Here is an 18,875-nt window from a genome sequence, read left to right as displayed (position 1 = left end):
CTCCTAAATCACAATTAGTTGAAAGCTGCTTTAGTGCCACAATATAATCAGCCATGTCTCATTTTTAACTGATTTCTCTTCTGAAACCAGAATCCTTCAAAAATTACTATGGATTTTTCTTGTTATGGGAGGCTAATCTTTCACTGAGCATTTGGCAAGATTCTGCTGGGTTTGTGTGGCATAGTGAGACACATTGACGTTTTTCTCACCCCCCACTTCAATTGCTATCATCCACTGTTCCAGCCTCTGCAAATTTGACTCAAAATCCTCCTGCACTTCCTTTTATTTGGCTGTTTGCCCAATCTGAAATGATGCAATGCTCTTTTTTTCTTACAACACTTTTGACTTGTCTGTATTCAACCTTTTTAAACTGTTATTTTTGTTGTTGTTGTTGTTGTTTTTGTTTTTTGTTTGCTTGTTTTTGCTCAAAATCACCCCTTTCTTTGGAGGATCCCATCCTTGTCGCCACTGTATGTATGTATGTATGTATCTTTACACTTATATAGATCACTTTCTAGACACCCAAGGACGCTTTACAATCCACACTGCTCAGAACACTCAATCCACACACACACTGGCGAGAAGCGGCAGCCAAACGCGCACAGCGTACTCTCGACCAGGAACGACCGTCCACCTGGAGGACTGCATCGGGCACTATGGTTTAACCCAGGACAGAGTGCCAATCCATATCACTCACACACCAGGACAGTTATTAAACAGAAGCCAATTCACCTACCCTCCATGTTTTGGACTGTGGGAGGAAACCGGAGTCCCCGGAGGAAACCCACGCAGACACGGGGAGAACATGGAAACTCCACCCAGATGGGACTTGAACCCAAGATCCAGCGCTGGCAGGCGAACGTGCTAACCATTAAGCCAGAGAGTATTTATTTAGCTACACAACTCTTATCAACTAACAATGAAACAGTACATTTTCATACTTCTCTAACTTCTCAGTACTAATGCTATGACCTCTTTTATACTCTAGGTCTCACTATTGAGAAACTTAAGGTAGTAAGTGAATGAGTAACAATATATCACATTGACAGTATATATAAACTGAACCCAGTGATCCCACAGTTTTCAATTGGAAAACCTATAGTCAATCGTGTAGCTTCCTCATCGGCTTCTTGTGCGATGAATACTGGGAAAATTAGAGCCAGGACTGGCGCCCACAAGACGAGAATATCCTACTGTCTGTAGAATCTACATAGCATTAGTCTGTAGAATCTACAGACACTACCCCATCCCTTAAAAATATGTATCTGTATAATGTGCATTCATAAAATTCTATAAAATTGTAACTTTATATGCCACAGTGTCATACATTTCTCCTCATATTTCTGGCTTATTCCAGCAATGGTTTTCCTTTATTCTCCCTGCATTTAGCAACTTTATTATACTGATTTCTTGAGCCAGACATTGACTGTCCTTTTATACAAATAAACAGTGGGCATGATAATCTGAGATAGATATTAAACAAAAATTATATAATTCATTCGTTCATTGTCTGTAACTGCTTATCCAGTTCAAGGTTCCGGTGGGTGCGGAGCCTACCTGGAATCACTGGGCACAGGGAAAGAACACACTCTGGATGGGGTGCCAGTGCCAGATTAAACTAAAAAAATATCTATATATAAATTTATATATATTAAAAAAAAAAAAAAATCCTTCAGTGAAGAACCAGGTGGATTTGAATGTTTGAATGTCACACAAGAAGGCATGATTTCAAGTCAATCATAGATTATGGGAATTAAGACATCTAAAGAGAATTCATAAAAACAAACCAGAGCAGATGCTACATAATCAATCTTTTGATTTATGAACAGCTGTTCATCGACACTTTTCATGATTAAGAGAGTATATTTGTTTTTCTTTTGCCACACACCTGTCAAACCATTTTGAGCAGTACTGGGCATCTTCTTCAAACATTACCTCCACCTCTCAACCTGTGGGTTTTCACCTGGAGGAAACCCATGCAGATACAGGGTGAACTCTTCACAGACAGTGGCTCAAGGTGGGAACTGAACTCACAATACAGGACGCAGGAGCTAAGGGACATTGACACTTGTTGAGCCACCGTGCTACTTCTGCTGCAATTTCTTTGTCAAAAAAGTCTTCCAGAAAATAGGATCTGGCATTGCAGTATCCCAAAATTACCTTTGATTCTTGAAAATGTATGTTACGTTACTTTTTTTTAAAATAATATTTAAATAACACTTTTTGGTTGCTGACTAAAATTCTGGAACAGCTCTTATATTCTCAGATCACACACACACACACACACAAACACACACACACACAAACACAAACACACACACACACACAAACACACACACAAACACAAACACACACACACACACACACACACACACACACACACACACACACACACACACGCTAAACACAAGAACTGCTCATGCGTAAGATGAACACTCAGATGCTAAACAATAGAAAATGGTTAAAGCTTGTGATAAACAAACTTTAAAACATTCTGAGGCTTCTCTGTTTAAACAAATGAACTGTGGTGTATATGACAAATGACTAAAGCGTGCAATGTACAATTTTTACAGGGGCACAGTGTAGAAAGTTCCTTTGAATTCTGACACGCCACAGAAAGGATATGAATGGTACAAAATTTTACTGATAAAATAAAAGATCATTGCTCATCTTAAGCCACAATGCTACCAGCTCTGCAGCAGTGTGCTGAAGCAGCCATTGGCTGGTGAGTCTTTTTATTTTCTTTAAACATATATAAAGATATTTATTTATAGTTAAATATTCCATAAAACAAAGCCATGCAGTGTTCACTAGTAGATATTTTTTCTCTGCAAATGGTGGACAAATATATTTCTGCTTATTTATAACAAAACCTTACAGAACATTAATTCATATATTGATTTCTGTCTCCTTAATAGAACTGAGACATCATGACTTCAACCCCAGTAACAGAAACAATCCTTCCTGAAAATGGCCCCAAGAGCTATGACACATACATGAGTCCATTGAATATATTCGACCTAGTGTCCAGCGTGATCATCATTGTCCTGGGTCTTACTGGAAATGCTTTGGTGATCTGGATTGTAGGATTTAAAGTTTGAAAGTCGGTCATTAGCATCTGGTACCTGAGCCTGGCTGTGTCCGACTTCTTGTTCTGCTCCTTCCTTCCCTCCTTTGTCTTTTATAGAATCACACACATCTGGATTTTTGGACCGTTCCTGTGCAATATAATTTACTTAAATATTTCTCTAAATCTCTACTGCAGCATCTTCCTCCTCACCATCATCAGTGTGGACCGTTGTGTGATTGTTATGTTTCCAGTTTGGGCTCGGACTCAGCGCACAGTGAAAAAGGCTTTTGTGATAGTTGTTTTAGTTTGGTTCATCTCTGCAATACTTAGTGTTCCAGCGCTAATTATCCATGACTCTGAGAATAAAACGGTAACCAATGAGACCAATGAGAAATGTAAAATGAGTAATTCTAAAGCAATACCTATATATGACTTCATATTTGGTTTTGTGATCCCATTCCTGATAATGATTGCTTGTTGCGTCATTATAAAACGAAAACTAAAGACCATGCAGATGGTGGAATCCAAAAAGCCTTTCAAGATCATGACGGCACTGAGTGCCACTTTTTTTATCTGCTGGCTGCCTTATCGCATATACACGCTGATGAAAATAAACTAAAAAAGAAATAAATTTCTAGGACTAATTGGCTTCATTCTCGTCAGTGCTAATAGCTGTCTGAACCCGTTTCTTTATGCGTTCATGGGGAAGGACTTTAAGAAGCAATTTTATAAAATTCTGTCAAATATTGAAAATGCAATGGAGGAGGAGGACAACCAGAACATTGACAGAGGGACAATTCTGACCCACAAATAAAGCCAACATACCACCACCATTTCATCTGTTCTGTGTGAGAAATAAATAAATAAATAAATAAATAAGAAACAGTTTATTGCCACCTTTACAAACAGCCATACATTTATTTCAAACTAACTTTGTAAATACCTTATTTGTCCTGGTACCATCAGAGCCTTTAGCATATTTAATGTATATGTATCAAATTATATTTTTTAATTTTTTTAATACACATCATTTAAATATTAGTGTTTATTTTTAAATTCATATTAGTGTTTCCTGTTTATTTTCAGTTTGGTATGTTCTCCCTGTGTTTGCATGGGTTTTCTCCGGGTGATCCAGTTTCCAGTTTGTGTGAAATTGCCCGTAGGTGTAAGTGTAAGAGTGCGCTGGGTGAGTGTGTATTATCCTGTGACCGGTTTCATACAAGATTTTTGATGTTTTTATTTTTCTCTTCTTTTTCTTAAAACGATTTATAAATTCTATTTTTAAACATTGAATTGTGAAATCTCTGATGTTAGTTACTTGTTTTCAAAAGGGTCAGAATTTTGTCAATGGTCTTGGGGAGGGGCTTTGCTATGACGTGACCAGTAGCAAGTTTGTCATAACATTTATTAGCTGTTACACAATACAAACACAAGGGAAACAAATATGTTATGAAATAAAAATTTAAATAAATATGATGATAAATTCTGTTTTGCTGTGGATATAAGTGTGTTTTTTTCTATAAGCATTACTTGCCATGGACAGCACTTACAGTCCAGTGCTCCTCACAATATTTCACATTTTGGCCACTGGTAATGCAAAGCCTTCAATGATCTCTTCTATTTTTCAATTTTCTCCCCTTTTAACAAACTGTCAGAAGAGCTGAACTCTCACAAATCTGTTATCAGTAAATTCCACATAACTGTGAGATTTATGTTTTAATTGTAAAGTATTGTGAAGTATACACAAATGATTTCATTAATTCATTCATTGTTGTAACCCCTTATCCAGTTCAGGGTTACGGTGGGTCCGGAGCCTACACAAATCTTTTAAATAAATACTGAGTAAATAAAACTTGACTTAAAAATTGTGCAGCAGGTAGTGTCACAGTCACACAGCTCCAGGGACCTGGAGGCTGTGGGTTCGACTCCCGCTCTGGGTGACTGTATCTGTGAGGAGTTTGGTGTGTTTTCCCAGTGTCTGCATGGGTTTCCTCTGGGTGCTCTGGTTTCCTCCCACAGTCCAAAAACACTTAGGTGAATTGATGACTCAAAAGTGCCCGTAGGTGTGAATATGTGAGTGTGTGTTGCCCTGTGAAGGACTGGCGCCCTCTCCAGGATGTGTTCCTGCACCCAATGATTCTGGCTAGGCTCCGGACCCACCGTGACCCTGAACTGGATAAGAGGTTACAGACAATGAATGAATAAATTAATGACTTAAAAATATCTACTGTGGATGATTTGAAAAAAACGGGAGCCAGTCTTGGAGCAGCTGCAAGGAAATTTCAGTGACATTTATTGGTCAAAGTCCAGGATTGTGCCAGTTTTGACTCCTGCTCCCAACCAGGTTTTTTTGTCTTTTCTGCAGTCAAGTTCATAGTAATGCTTGTTTTGTTGTTGTTCCGGTTCTCAATCTCAAGCACTTTCCTGTTTTCTTTGGTTGGCTTTTATGCCTCTGGTAATGCATATTTGAGGTAAATTGGGTTAAGTTCATTCTAGTCTTGTATTTCTTTATGTTCCTGCGTTTTATCATGTTCCATTTTCAACACTGATCAGCTAGGGAAGAATGTAAATGGTAAATGTCAAAGGTCCATAAATTGATCCTTGTGGAACCCCTGAGTGACGACAGAAGTGGAAGAAGTGTGTCCTAACATGATACTGAACTGTTTTCTGTGATTTAGTAGATGAACCAGTTCAGATAACAAGTATCAATACCCAGGTGAGGATTGTATCAAAAGCAGTACTTGAGTAACAATGTCAACTGGTGCTGCAAACTGAGCCAGTTATGCATTTAGAAAGCCTGTGGTGCCTGACTCAGCATCTTCTGTGACATGACACAAAACAAAACAAAAAAATGTTTACTCAGAAAATGTCACCTCTACATCTTTTACTTCTTATATCAATAGGGAGTTTTTTTGCTTTGCTTTTTACCCCTCTAACCAATGCTCAACATTGGACATACTGACCTGTGCATGTGCCTGGTTTCATTTTATGCTTTTCTGTGAAGATAATACAAAGTGTAGGTAATAAATTATATTAATAGTCTTTAAAAAAAGTCTATTTCTCAAGACTTTTGAAGCACCACTGTATGAGATTTCTGCAATTTAACATTGTTTATATGGACAAATACTTGTGGACATCTGGGTGTTTCATATGCAAGTTAGGTTCCATTTTCATGTCCATGGCCATCTTCGTCATCATCACAACTTTGTCATCATCAGTGTAAAACAGCATGGTTATAATGTTTCCTATTTGGGCTCAGAAACAGCACAACATAAGAAAAGCATCTGTGCTAGAAATTCTAGTTTTCTTCATGTCTGTTGGTCCAACAGGCAGTGGCTTTTCAAGATGTTGAGCATGATAACTATAACACAAATTCATCTTTGGATTTCTGACCACATTCCTGTCATTGTTTGCTATGCTGTTGTACTACACAATCTACCAAAGTCCAACTTTTAGAAAGCCTTTCAAAATCATGTTACTTCCATTGTCTCCTGGCTGCCATATCACTGCCATATCATTTTACTATTAATAGAACTAAACAGAAGGGAAAATAATTATTTTTCTACAAACTGCTTACATTTTTGCCTACATTCCTGCCCTGACTAGTTTCTGAGTAAATCTTTTTAATACATTACAGAGAAAGGACTACGTTTGTGATGGAGTAGGAGGACTAGAACATAGTCAGAGAAACAACTATTACCGCTTTTGGGTTCATCCTATGCCAGAGAATGAACAGTTGCCTCAAAAAGACATTGTAAAACGTTGTTGAAATTGTAAACTGCAATAATTTTGTTATTTCTTAATTATACAGAACAATTATTTAACTGACAAAACATTTATTTAACAGTGTTACACTATGTAGCATTTTACTGCTGTGTACACTTCATCTGCTATTACCCAATCCATGTGTCTGCACTGTATATTCTCTCTGTATAATGTATATTACATTTATTTTATAGCAATTTTATAGCATTCATTTTTATTATTTAATTCTGTATTTTTTATAATTGTGCTTATCTATTGTAAGCTGCTATTAAGAAGCTAATTTTCCTTCGGGGATTAACAAAATGCTATTTAAAATACAAAATTTGATTTTCTAAATTTTTACTGAACACTTTTTATTTTTAAAACATCCCTAAATCAAATGGGACAGAAACCATTATGAATCACTCTACTATTACCATGTATACACCAAAGTGTTCAAACAGGACATTTTGTAACTCAAGATTGAAGAGAAGTTATATCTTTCACCATCTAGCATATATAATATTGTGAAAACATTCAAGAAATCCAGGCAAATCTTCCTGTAAAGTAAGGCCAGAAACCACTGTTGAATACGCCTGACTTTTTAGCTCTGAGTCAGCATTCTATGAGCAACTCTTAAACTACTATGATAAATAAGGGCTTTGGAGTACTTCAGAAAGTCAGTGTCACTGGCTGTTAAGGATCTGTAATGCTGGATATGGATCTGGTGGATACAGGAAAAACAGTGACGGCTCATTCTCATTTTGCCTTTTGTTAGTATAGCTAGATGTTTTAGTGAAACAATGTACACTTTTCTGTATTTATCAGAGTCGTATTTTAGTGTTAATTTCCACCTTACATTTTTCTGTGGACAAGGACTTGTATCTTCTTTACAATTCTTCCCTTCCTTCTTAAATGCAATTTTATGAGGCAGATGTTTGGTTATTATTCACAATTTTCGTATTCAAAGATTTAGTTCCACCTTACATGAGTCAGTTGTCAAGGCTAATACAGGAGCTATTCACTGTGCAGGTTCCTATCTGAATTTCCATTTCCACTTAAACAGGCATATAAGGCTATATAAGGCTAAAATCACCAATGCAACAACTCTTAACCCCAAATTTAATATTTTTAAACACAAAATCACTGTCTTTACATCCCTTGTTTGCTCGGGAAACTAATTTTATTAATTTAAAACACATACATCACTTAGTTTACACGTTGCCCATAAACGTCTGTACTTTTACATTCATAAATTACTTGCTTACCTGTTAAGGAAAAAATAGCAAAATCTACATTGCTCTTATAGTTTTGGTGCTTCTAAGCTTCTAAGACTTATTTTTGCCATTTCATATGTATTACTTAACTTAGAGGACATCTACTGTTCTCTCTGGTTTGTTAATATTCAGAAGCTCTAAGTTTTTTGAAGTGGAATGGTTGTGTTTGAGGGACAAAATGACTGTTGTTTGTACGTGGCATAAGTTTGACTTGTCTGTAAGTTTTTAATCACTGTTTGAATTACCACAGAGACTCAGTTGTAACTTGAGTTTAGTAGCACTTTTGGTCTGTCTGCTTCTTACACAAATATACCGTTCCACCTTAAATCATGAAGGCTTCTGAATGAAAACAAACACAAGGGGGAGTTTGGTTTGCTATGAGGATAGCAGTCCTCAAGAATAATTTATGTTGCATTTAATATGCAGAAAAGTGGAGATATTAAGCATGTTTACATATTCATTTACATTCACTAAAGCAGTGGTTCCCAAAGTGGAGCTATTGCACGGCCCTCTGTGAAGAATATGAATATTTACTTAATGCATGTCACTTCTAACAATTGCACTGTAAAGGTAAGTTGTCGTTTTATATAGTTTTGTTCAATAAGAAGTTGCAATTAGAGGCACAAGTATATGCTGCAAATAAAAACTTCAGTCATCACTATCTAGATTGATGAAACTGGGGATATGGGGTGTATAATATACTGTGATGCAGTGGGGATATGTGTAGTTTGTTTTATCATTTCACAAACTATATTTTTATCCAGAGATTTTAATAAAATACATAAATAAAATTTGTGTAAATGATGTTCAGAAGTTATTAACCATCAACCACAATTTGGACATCTACTGCATTTGCATCCAGGTACGGGTTATGTGTTGTACCCCAGCACTCATATGTTGTAAAAATACCATTGAGTAAGAATGTCTACAGTAGCAGAAAAGAAATGCTATACACACAAGACTGATGTGCTATACACACAAATCATCCAAAATCTTAAAATAACCTACTGTCTCTACACTCATTTTTGTGATTTATTTTAACAGGTCATCCTGTTAAAATAATTAGAGTGGACTTGTCCTCAGACCTGATACCAGATCAAATACAAGAAAAAAGCTTTTTATTTTTCTCAAAAGCTTTTGGGGTAAGAATATAACAAAAATAACAAGTGATACACAACAAACTAAAAGTGAACAAAAAAGGAGAGGAATACACAACTCTGATCCCACCCGAAAAATAGAAAACACAAACTGAAAGAAAATCACAAACTCAGAAATAGAGTTGGTCAGAAAAGCTGGTTCTTCCATGTCAGGCTAGGGCAGAAAGCCCAGGACAAACATGCAACGCCTCAACATGGGGCTGTCTCAGCCTCATATACACCCTATGAGGTTAATCACAACCCAAACCAAACACAAAATAGCAGCAATAGACACATAGAAAGAGAACGGGAAGGGATGGGGTGTTCCTCTGTTCTGACCCCTCCTTGTTCACACTCTCAGGACCAGTTTTATATATTAAACAAGATAGAAAATATTCAGGCAGAATAGACCAAGTCTAAGGCTAATCCTGTGTTTCTAGTGAGCAGAAACTTGGGTATGTTTCACTATCCTCCACAGAACAGGCGGAAATGACTTGCATCACATATTGAACACTCTACCAACCAACCAATAAACAGCCAACCACAAAGTAAGACTTTATTATTAAACACAAGATTTTAGGTTATTGCATGAAAACCATAGCAACATACTACAAACAAAGTACATAAATAACAACAGAATAGGAGTAGTACGAGTACAAAAAGAACAAATAGAATAGTGAGTGGATACAGCTACAGCCATTTATATATTATTGCAGGCTATTGCAACTATGCATGGAAATTCTGTGCAATTCTGTTAAATATTCTGAATCTTTCAGAAAGAAAATATGCACTGAATTTTGCTGTCCTTAATGATGGAGACTCATTATCTGAGTTGGTGTCTCAGTGTTATTGGTGTCTTATCTACACCAACATGCAGTGTATGATTCTACTGCTCATGCACATATAAATGCAGATTGTGTCTACAACTGCATGGAGAGGAATTAATGCCAAATTGAATAGCAATCACTGCAATAGTTACAATGTGAAATGCAATCCATACACATCATTGCTTTTCCATACTAACATGCAGAATACGTGCAAAAATTAAAAGCAAAACCACAATTCCATTTTTTTCACGTTGCTTGAACTCTTTACTGAAAAACAACACATTTAAAATGAAACGCTGAATTAGTGTCAGAATTGAATACAATCACCTGGAAATGTAACCAGTACAAAACTGTATTGCTTTACATTTTGAGGAACTTCAAAAATAGACGTCACACTGAATTGCAATATACATGAGATTACTTTTAAGCACAGACATACTTAAACATGCCAAAATGAAAAGCAAGTATTCATTACATTGATTTAACATCGCTCTGTCTCTTACCAGAAAAAACAATACGTGTCAATTTCCATTTAAAAGATAAAATGCTGGATTTGTGTCAGAATTCAAAACAACCCACCTAAAAATGCAATCAGCTCAACTGTATTGTTTTCCATTGTGTGGTGATGTAAACGTGCCAAAGCAAAAGGCAAAGCAGGAATTGTATTTCAGCTGAAAACAGTGCTGTCCTCATGCCACAACGAAAAGTATTCACTATCCAATCACAGTCCTCTGCTGAATTTGGGGTGTGGCTCTTTAAAGGTTCTTTAATAACGACTGTGATTCATGGATGCCAGGGGCCTACCCAAATTGGATCGAAGCCCACCCAGTCAGCCAGAGGTAATTCCCCAGTCGTGAGTGCACTCACAGACATACTCTCCTTTCTGACCGTTCCGCACAAACACACATTGACGTGTCATAATCAGAGCTGGATCATGAAGGGATATGATTAGGGTGGCCACCAATTCCTCTCCATAACACTGTTTATTTTTATGTGTTTCTTCTTCTGAACAATAAAATATTAAGAAACTTTGCTGGAGAGAAATCATTGGCACCTCGTTATAAACAAACACTAATACTTACAAATACTTTTTAGGTATAGGTTTTTGGTAAGTTCCATAAATATGTATATATTGAGAACCCCCTTATACTGAGTGATTAATCATGTGAAGTTGTGTAAGGTCAGCTACTTTAAGGTGCACCCACTCTGGACACTTTCAGCTGTGCCAATACCACACACACACATCTCCATATAAACCACATAAAATCTAAATTGAAAAGCAAAAATCTTTTGTGAAAAATGACAACATATGGTTATAGAGGCAGCCAAGAAAAAATGTAATTTGCTACCAGCCAACAGGTGGGGATGAATGTGATTGGTTAGCTCATATTGGTGGGAGATTTTGAAATATGACACGATAAACTGGCAAAGCTCTGCCTAGAACCTTGTGGTTAACCTGCCAGAAATTACTTCATAAAAAATAAAGGTGCAATATAGTTTACTTTCTTTGCTATACACTTACTTCTGTTTGCAAGAAATGTTATAATGCCTTTGAGCTATGTTTTAGTTATGACTTGTAAGTCAGATTTTAAAGAAGTACATTTTACATGCTTGATTTATCTTGCAGCCTCTGAAGGAGTGGCAGAATGACAAACAAAAATGCTCTGCTTCCTCAGAAGCAGCAATCATGTGCAATGTTTCAGCAATGTTTGTTGTAAGCCAGCTACCTTTGCTTCTCGGAATCAAGAGGCATCATGATTTTAGTGCCAGAAACAGAATATCTTGAATAAACAGAATATCTACAAACAATACCAACCTGACTACACTCTAAGAAAAAAGGTACTGTACCAGAACATTAAGGTACAAACAGTGTAAATGTACCTTAAAAAGTAACAACAGTGGTTTTAAAGTAAGGGTTGGTTCCATTCTCTGGAGAAGAAGAATATTTGAAAGCATTCATAATAGAATTGTGTAAAATTAAAGAACAAAATATAAGTCATGGTGTATGAACACCCCACAATACAAACAATTTAACAATCTAGAAACATTATAGAAAATGGTACAATCGTGTTTCCTAACTGAAGGTACTGAAATGGACCCTTGAGGGTACCACCACAGTGACAAATTTTCTGATAGTTTATAGGACTGGGACACGGACTGTATTGTCATTGCTGTGGTAACTGTATTCATCTTAATCCTGGGTATAGCTGAAAATGGCTTGGTGATCTGTCAGTTTTAAGATGAAGAAGTCAGTCAAAAGCACCTGGTACCTGAGTCTGGCCGTGCCTGACTGCTTATTCTGTCTCTCTACACCATTTTTTATCATCTCAATGTTCAAAGATGACTGGGATTTGAAATGTTCCTGTGCAATTCGTCCTTAACCCTATCATTTATATATTAAATGGGAATGACTGTAAGAAACAGTGCTGTGAATTTCTGTCAAAGATTGATCTTGAACAGGTGGAGAGTGAGTGGAGAGAGGAACAATACTTTCTCTACTAAAGGCTACCTTTCAACAAATGTTTGAAGAGTTCAGTGACTGAAATAACAAAAATGTAAAATGGACACAAGCTGTAAATTTTGCACAAACATGTACATATTACCTTAAGTTGATTCTTAGGCCTCTTTTCCATTGCAGGTCCAAATGTTTCTGAACATGGAGGATAACTGTTCCAGTGGCAAGGTTCAGCACCGAATGCGTACAAACTATGCTGAGAAATTTGGGCTCAGATAATCGTACTGAGGGCTACAAAAACTTTCAAAGGGAGGGTGGTAAAAGAATGAAAATTATTAAACCAATAACAAAAGTGCATTATTTTAAAATAATTTTTAAAAAGTCAGGACAGCCCTATTCATGTGGAAAGCCATTTACAAAAGCATGGAGAACAGGAAACACAACTGATATTCATTATTTTTAAAAAAATGTTTATAAATGCTTCCAAAGAGAAAGAGTACAAACTCAAAGATGTGTTATACAGCCTGGCTGTGATTTGGTAGTCGGCATTTGAAAATAATCACAGCCATGCTGCACCATATTATTTGTTGTTTATTTAATAATTCTTTGGCTATGCCCCACATGTGGACTGCGAATGTACAGTGGCAGCAGGTAGTGTTGCAGTCACACAGCTCCAGGAAACTAGAGGTTGTGGGTTCAATTCCTGCTCTGGGTGACTGTCTGTGAGGAGTTTGGTGTGTTCTCCCTGTGTCTGTGTGGGTTTCCTTCCACAGACAATGAATGAATTTCAAATGTGTTTTGTTTTGAATAATGTAAGTTTTGAGTATATATGTGTCTCCACATTCAAACAGATACAAGCCTGGTCTCAAATATGGGGAAGTAATTGTCTGGTGGCATTGTCCAGATGGTTCCTGAGTATATGTTAGGACTTCACTTTAGCCCTACATATTTCACTACAGATGATATTTTTGGCCACAAAATAACATCTGTATTCAATCTGTATTCAAATTCAATTGAATTTAACAGACTGAAAAAAACTTTCAAAATTACATAAGAAAGAAAGCATTATAAAAATCAGCCATCAGGCAGAAGATAGCACAGATAACAGCAGAAAACCAGAAGAGCCTTACATAAGAAGACAAGCTGACATGCACAGATAACAGTGTGACTCATGCTACCCCTCCTCCTCACTATGTCTAGATGCTTCAGATATTTCCATACATACATTTCTCCAACTGTGAGGAGTTGGTGTGTTCTCCCCGTGTCCGCGTGGGTTTCCTCCGGGTGCTCCGGTTTCCTCCCACAGTCCAAAAACACACGTTGGTAGGTGGATCAGCAACTCAAAAGTGTCCGTAGGTGTGTGTGTGTGTGAGTGTGTGTGTCGCCCTGTGTAGGACTGGCGCCCCCTCCAGGGAGTATTCCTGCCTTGCGCCCAATGATTCCAGGTAGGCTCTGGACCCACTGCCCACTGAACCCAACGGTTACAGACAATGAATGAATGAATGAACATTTCTCCAAAGTACAGTTTGAGATATTATTTTAACAAAAAATGTACATTTATTTTTATTTATTTATTTATATATTTACTGAGGGGTGCAAATTACAGTAGAAACAGTATCCAATATTTTATCTTAAACATACAGCTTCAGAATTATTGATGCCATGTAAAACGAGTTTAAGAAAAAGATGAAGGCAAGTGCTTGGCCCCTAAGATACGACAATTTAATAATAAATTGCCTTTATTTATATTCGTGTGGATGTTAAGGTTGTCTTCTGTTTAAAGAAAACATGACGAATAACGATGCGGGACACATGTCGTTTAACCAAGAAGGGGTGTGTCTATTTACAACTATGTGGGAAGAAGAAATTAAGAAAGTATCAGGGCTATCAGCAGCGTACACCTCCCGGGAATGAGAGAAAATAAAGAATTGATTATTTCTGGATATACAAGTTACAGTGAAAAAAATATAAATCCTAAACTAAAGAACCGACAATCATGCGCTTCTTTACTTCTCACATTCTGCAAAACCTGAATTAATGAATAAACCAGTGAGCGAATGAACAATTTGTTTTGACCAATAAACGGTCAGGACGATTTTAACCAATCACAGACGCCTACGATGCGCCCAACGTGTTGCTGTTTAGACGGACGTAATGCGGCAACGAACCAGTCAGCGAGGGGGTACAATATCAGATCAACCAATCAGAGCACGGGTTACAACTGGGTCGGATCTAGCGCCGGTGACAGAAGAGCTGAAATCCACATAGCCGAAGAGTTTTCCATCGTTTCTGAGGATTAACGTCTTCTCGACAGCAGGTAACGGCGTTATTTGTGTGGTGGTTAGTGGTCAGTAAAGGCGGTTAAAACCTAAAATAATTTTTGGGACTCTTTTTTTCATCACAAATGATGTTACACTGTTATGATCGGAGCATTCGCAGCTGGTACATTTACTACCAACGGGAACAAGAAAGATCATAACCACACTTTAAATAGCTAACTGTTCATACCTTTATTTACGTGTTTAGCTTCTGGTTCTGCATTCTAATCGACATATATCTATATTGTACTTCTGAACCTCGGTTTGTTTGTTTTTTCAAAGTTACTAAAGCTGCTTTTACTTTATTCCAGATTTCCACCCTAAAGAGTGCAGCAGAAAAACATGCGCCTGTAAAGAATGTCTGAATGTAGTCTCTGAATTCTACCTTGGTGTGTATATATATATATATATAAACAAAATTTAAATTCATAGTTCACACGTGACACTTGGGGTGTCATATTCACTATGATACCCACAATTATACCTCGTTCAAACTCATCATTTATGTTGCCTTGCCCTGAGCAGGCTGGTCAGTGTTTTTCCTTATGAACTAATATGGCTATCATGACAGGTCAGTACAGTTGTAATGAACTATGGTGTATGCAGAGCCCAAGTGTTTATTTTTTATTAATATTATTATTTAAAAAGTGTATTAAAGCATAATTATAAACACTGTGAAATATTTATGTAACTTACAAATCAAAAATGAAGAATTATCAATTATTATTAACTAGTAGTAAATATATTCTGTGGTCATCTGACAAGCCACCTCTTGCAGCTTCATGCACCACCAGTGGTTATGCATACCACAGTGTGATACTGGACTTGAGGATTTGAAGCCACTTAGCCAGGAGAACATTAGTGAGGTCAAGTATTAAAGATGGTTGAAATAACAATGATCATTGTGAATGGTTACTGTAGGCTCATGTGCAGTTGCTCCAGACTATTCCATATTTCCTGTATGGTCTCATCTCCCTGCTTGATTTGCAATTGAACCTGACCTAATTCTCCTTCACAGGGTGATCTCCAGATCGTCAGAATGCCCTATATGTGGCTAAAGAAAACTCCACAGCTGGACTGATGGCAGCGCTTACGGTGTTACGTCACGCCAGCAGTAGTCCTCTGCTATGGGGCTGGGGACCTGTTCTGTTTGTCCTGCTGGGTTCAGTGTTGGTCCTGCTGCTCCCTCTAGTGGGTGTGGAGGAGCAATGCTGTGCCACATTGAAGGGCATCTCCCTCTTGCGCTGTCAGCTATGGGGGAGCACTCATCGCTCTGTGGGTCACTCCACCAGCCTCACTGTTCCCTACACGGCTCTCGAGCTCCTGCCTCAGAAGCCCAAGCCTAGTAAAGGTAAAGTAGAGTAAACAATTTTTTTGCTAATGCTGGTACATTATTGTTCATAAGTGAGTAAATGTACCTTTAAAGGTACAACAGTGATTTAAAAGTCTGGTTGTGTTCCCTAAAGTCAGGCCAGGCTCATTACATTTGGCCCACTCAACACTTACCAGTGTCGTAACTGAGCTGTAGGTGCCAAAAGTGACACACGTTAGATCCAAATGTATCTGCTATCTGGGAACCTTAAGATGTCAAACATGTCCTAGTTGATTAAACAGATGCAAAATGTGAAACGATTTTAGTGTAAAATCCATCCATTATCTGTAACCACTTATCCAATTTAGGGTCGCGGGGGGTCCAGAGCCTACCTGGAATCATCGGGCGCAAGGCGGGAATACACCCTGGAGGGGACGCCAGTCCTTCACAGGGCAACACAGACACACACACATTCACTCACACACTCACACCTACGGACACTTTCGAGTCGCCAATCCACCTGCAACGTGTGTTTTTGGACTGTGGGAGGAAACCGGAGCACCCGGAGGAAACCCACGCGGACACGGGGAGAACACACCAACTCCTCACAGACAGTCACCCGGAGCGGGAATCGAACCCACAACCTCCAGGCCCCTGGAGCTGTGTGACTGCGACACTACCTGCTGCGCCACCGTGCCCCTTAGTATAAAATCAATTACTTTATTTACTTATTTTTTTCACAGAAACACAGCTGGAGGCAAAGGCAGCTCTCCAGCAGGCCTTGGAGATGAAGAAACAGGGGAAACGTGAGAAGGCCCACAAACTGCTCATCCATGCGCTCAACATGAACCCTGACTTTGTGGATGCCTTAACAGAGTTAGGGAGCATTTTAGAAGAGGAGAAGGACGTGGTACAGGCTGATCACCTGTACAGCAAAGCGCTTGCCATTTCGCCATGTAACCAGAGGGCACTAGTGAGCCGGGACCGCACTCTTCCCCTGGTGGAAGAAATTGACCAGCGTCACTTTGGGATTATCGACAGCAAAGTTCGACGCCTCATGTCCATCCCCAAGGGCAACTCAGCTCTCCGACGCATCATGGAAGAGACATACTATCACCATATTTATCACACAGTGGCCATCGAGGGCAACACACTCACACTGTCGGAGATCCGCCACATCATTGAGACGCGCTACGCTGTGCCGGGCAAGAGTCTGCAGGAGCAGAATGAGGCCATTGGTGTGGATGCTGCCATGAAGTACATCAACACCACGCTTCTTTCTCGCACTGGTGCCATCACCATCAACAACATTCTGGAAATCCACCGCCGTGTTTTGGGATATGCTGACCCTGTAGAAGCGGGCAGATTCAGGACTAACCAAGTCTTTGTTGGGCACCACATTCCGCCTCACCCCAATGATCTGGACCGCCACATGCAGGAGCTGGTGCAGTGGCTGAACTCGGAGGAGACATTGAACCTCCACCCAGTGGAGTTTGCCGCATTGGCTCATTACAAACTGGTTTATGTGCATCCGTTTGTGGACGGAAATGGAAGGACATCACGACTGCTGATGAACCTGGTGTTGATGCAGGCCAGCTATCCTCCAATCACCATTCGGAAAGAGCAGAGGGCAGAATATTACGCTGCCTTGGACACGGCAAACGAAGGTGATGTCAGGCCATTCATACGCTTCATTGCCAAGTGCACAGAGATGACGCTAGACACGTTGCTCATAGCGACCACTGAGCATGCAGTCGGACTGCCTGATGCTAGCAGTCAGACCTGTCTGAACTGTAAACAGACCATACCTGCACATAATTGACCTGGGCTTTGAAGAGGTGCAGAATTGTCTCGAAATAATGATCGTAGTAAGATGGTCGCTTGGGTCTCTAGTAGATACAGTTGTATGCAAACGTTGGCACACCCCAACTAAACTTGGCTAAAAAACAAAACAATAATAATGCTTTATGCACAAAGTACAGAAGTGTGTTCTCTGTAAGGGGTGCACAGTTATTTTAATTTAGACAATCAACGTATATATGGACCAGGGATGCATCAATGTTTGCATATGACTACAATTATATAATTACACTGGTTTTGAGAATCTGCACCATGTTCTGGTTTTTGTAAAAGTTGGATGAGGGTGTAAGCTTTTGTCCCTGCCAATCACTAACAAAAGACATTAATCCGATTAATCATTTGAGACAGATGTTAGCCTTTAGAAGGAACAAAAGCCCAATCCTTCTTTGACCCAGTATGAATAAGATTTCACTGCAACAAATAATGTCCTTAAATGTAGTGAGTCAGTCTAATATACTGATTTTTTTTTTTTCTTTTTCTCCCCTGTAAGATTATTAATATTATTTAACTCTTTCCTAGGTAGGTTTTACTTGTTTTAATTGGGGCTGAAAAAAAAAAAAAGGTATTGATTTGGACCAATATTGAAACTGCAAACAGGTTGCCCTTCAGTCAAGGCTTAAAACCCTAAAAACAGATCTCGGTTCATCAGAATTACATTCTTAAAAGGCAGGGGTGTCAAACCAAATCCACGGAGGGCCGTGTGGGTGCAGGTGTTCTTTCCAACCACGCAGAAGCCACACCTCATTCCACCTGTTTTTAATCATTGGATATAATCAATAGATCTTGACTTTCAGTAGTGTGGGGCTTTTGCGTGGTTGGAAAGAACACCTGCACCCACGCGGCCCTCCGTGGATTTGGTTTGACACCCCTGTTATA

At 38.6% G+C, this 18,875-nt stretch overlaps 1 protein-coding gene and 1 pseudogene across 2 annotated transcripts; both read left to right on the top strand.

Moving 5' to 3' along the window:
- The first annotated feature begins 2,930 nt into the window (after positions 1-2,930).
- Positions 2,931-3,884, top strand: LOC136677837 (chemerin-like receptor 1; annotated as a pseudogene).
- Positions 3,885-14,738: 10,854 nt separating this feature from the next.
- On the top strand, positions 14,739-18,569 carry LOC136679451 (protein adenylyltransferase FICD). 2 transcript variants are annotated; one of them, XM_066657971.1, is made up of 4 exons: positions 14,739-14,826; positions 15,139-15,216; positions 15,846-16,178; positions 16,883-18,569. In XM_066657971.1, the coding sequence occupies exons 3-4, from the start codon at positions 15,908-15,910 to the stop codon at positions 17,959-17,961; spliced, it is 1,350 nt and encodes a 449-aa protein (XP_066514068.1). In that variant the 5' UTR covers positions 14,739-14,826; positions 15,139-15,216; positions 15,846-15,907; the 3' UTR covers positions 17,962-18,569. The 2 variants fall into 2 exon arrangements, with proteins under 2 accessions (XP_066514068.1, XP_066514069.1); XM_066657972.1 differs by lacking the exon at positions 15,139-15,216.
- Positions 18,570-18,875: the final 306 nt, after the last annotated feature.

Source organism: Hoplias malabaricus, chromosome Y (genome assembly GCF_029633855.1).
Source record: "Hoplias malabaricus isolate fHopMal1 chromosome Y, fHopMal1.hap1, whole genome shotgun sequence".
Classification (NCBI taxonomy): Eukaryota; Metazoa; Chordata; class Actinopteri; order Characiformes; family Erythrinidae; genus Hoplias; species Hoplias malabaricus.
The sequence above is the reverse complement of the archived record's forward strand: the minus strand, read 5'-3'. Positions and strand labels throughout refer to the sequence as shown.

What these genes read in the sequence shown, in the direction of transcription:
- LOC136679451 (XM_066657972.1), top strand. Translation starts at nt 15,908, where the DNA reads ATGGCAGCGCTTACGGTGTTACGTCACGCCAGCAGTAGTCCTCTGCTA. An exon ending in GAAGCCCAAGCCTAGTAAAG is followed by an intron (nt 16,179 to 16,882) that starts GTAAAGTAGAGT and finishes TTTTTTTCACAG; the next exon opens with AAACACAGCTGGAGGCAAAG.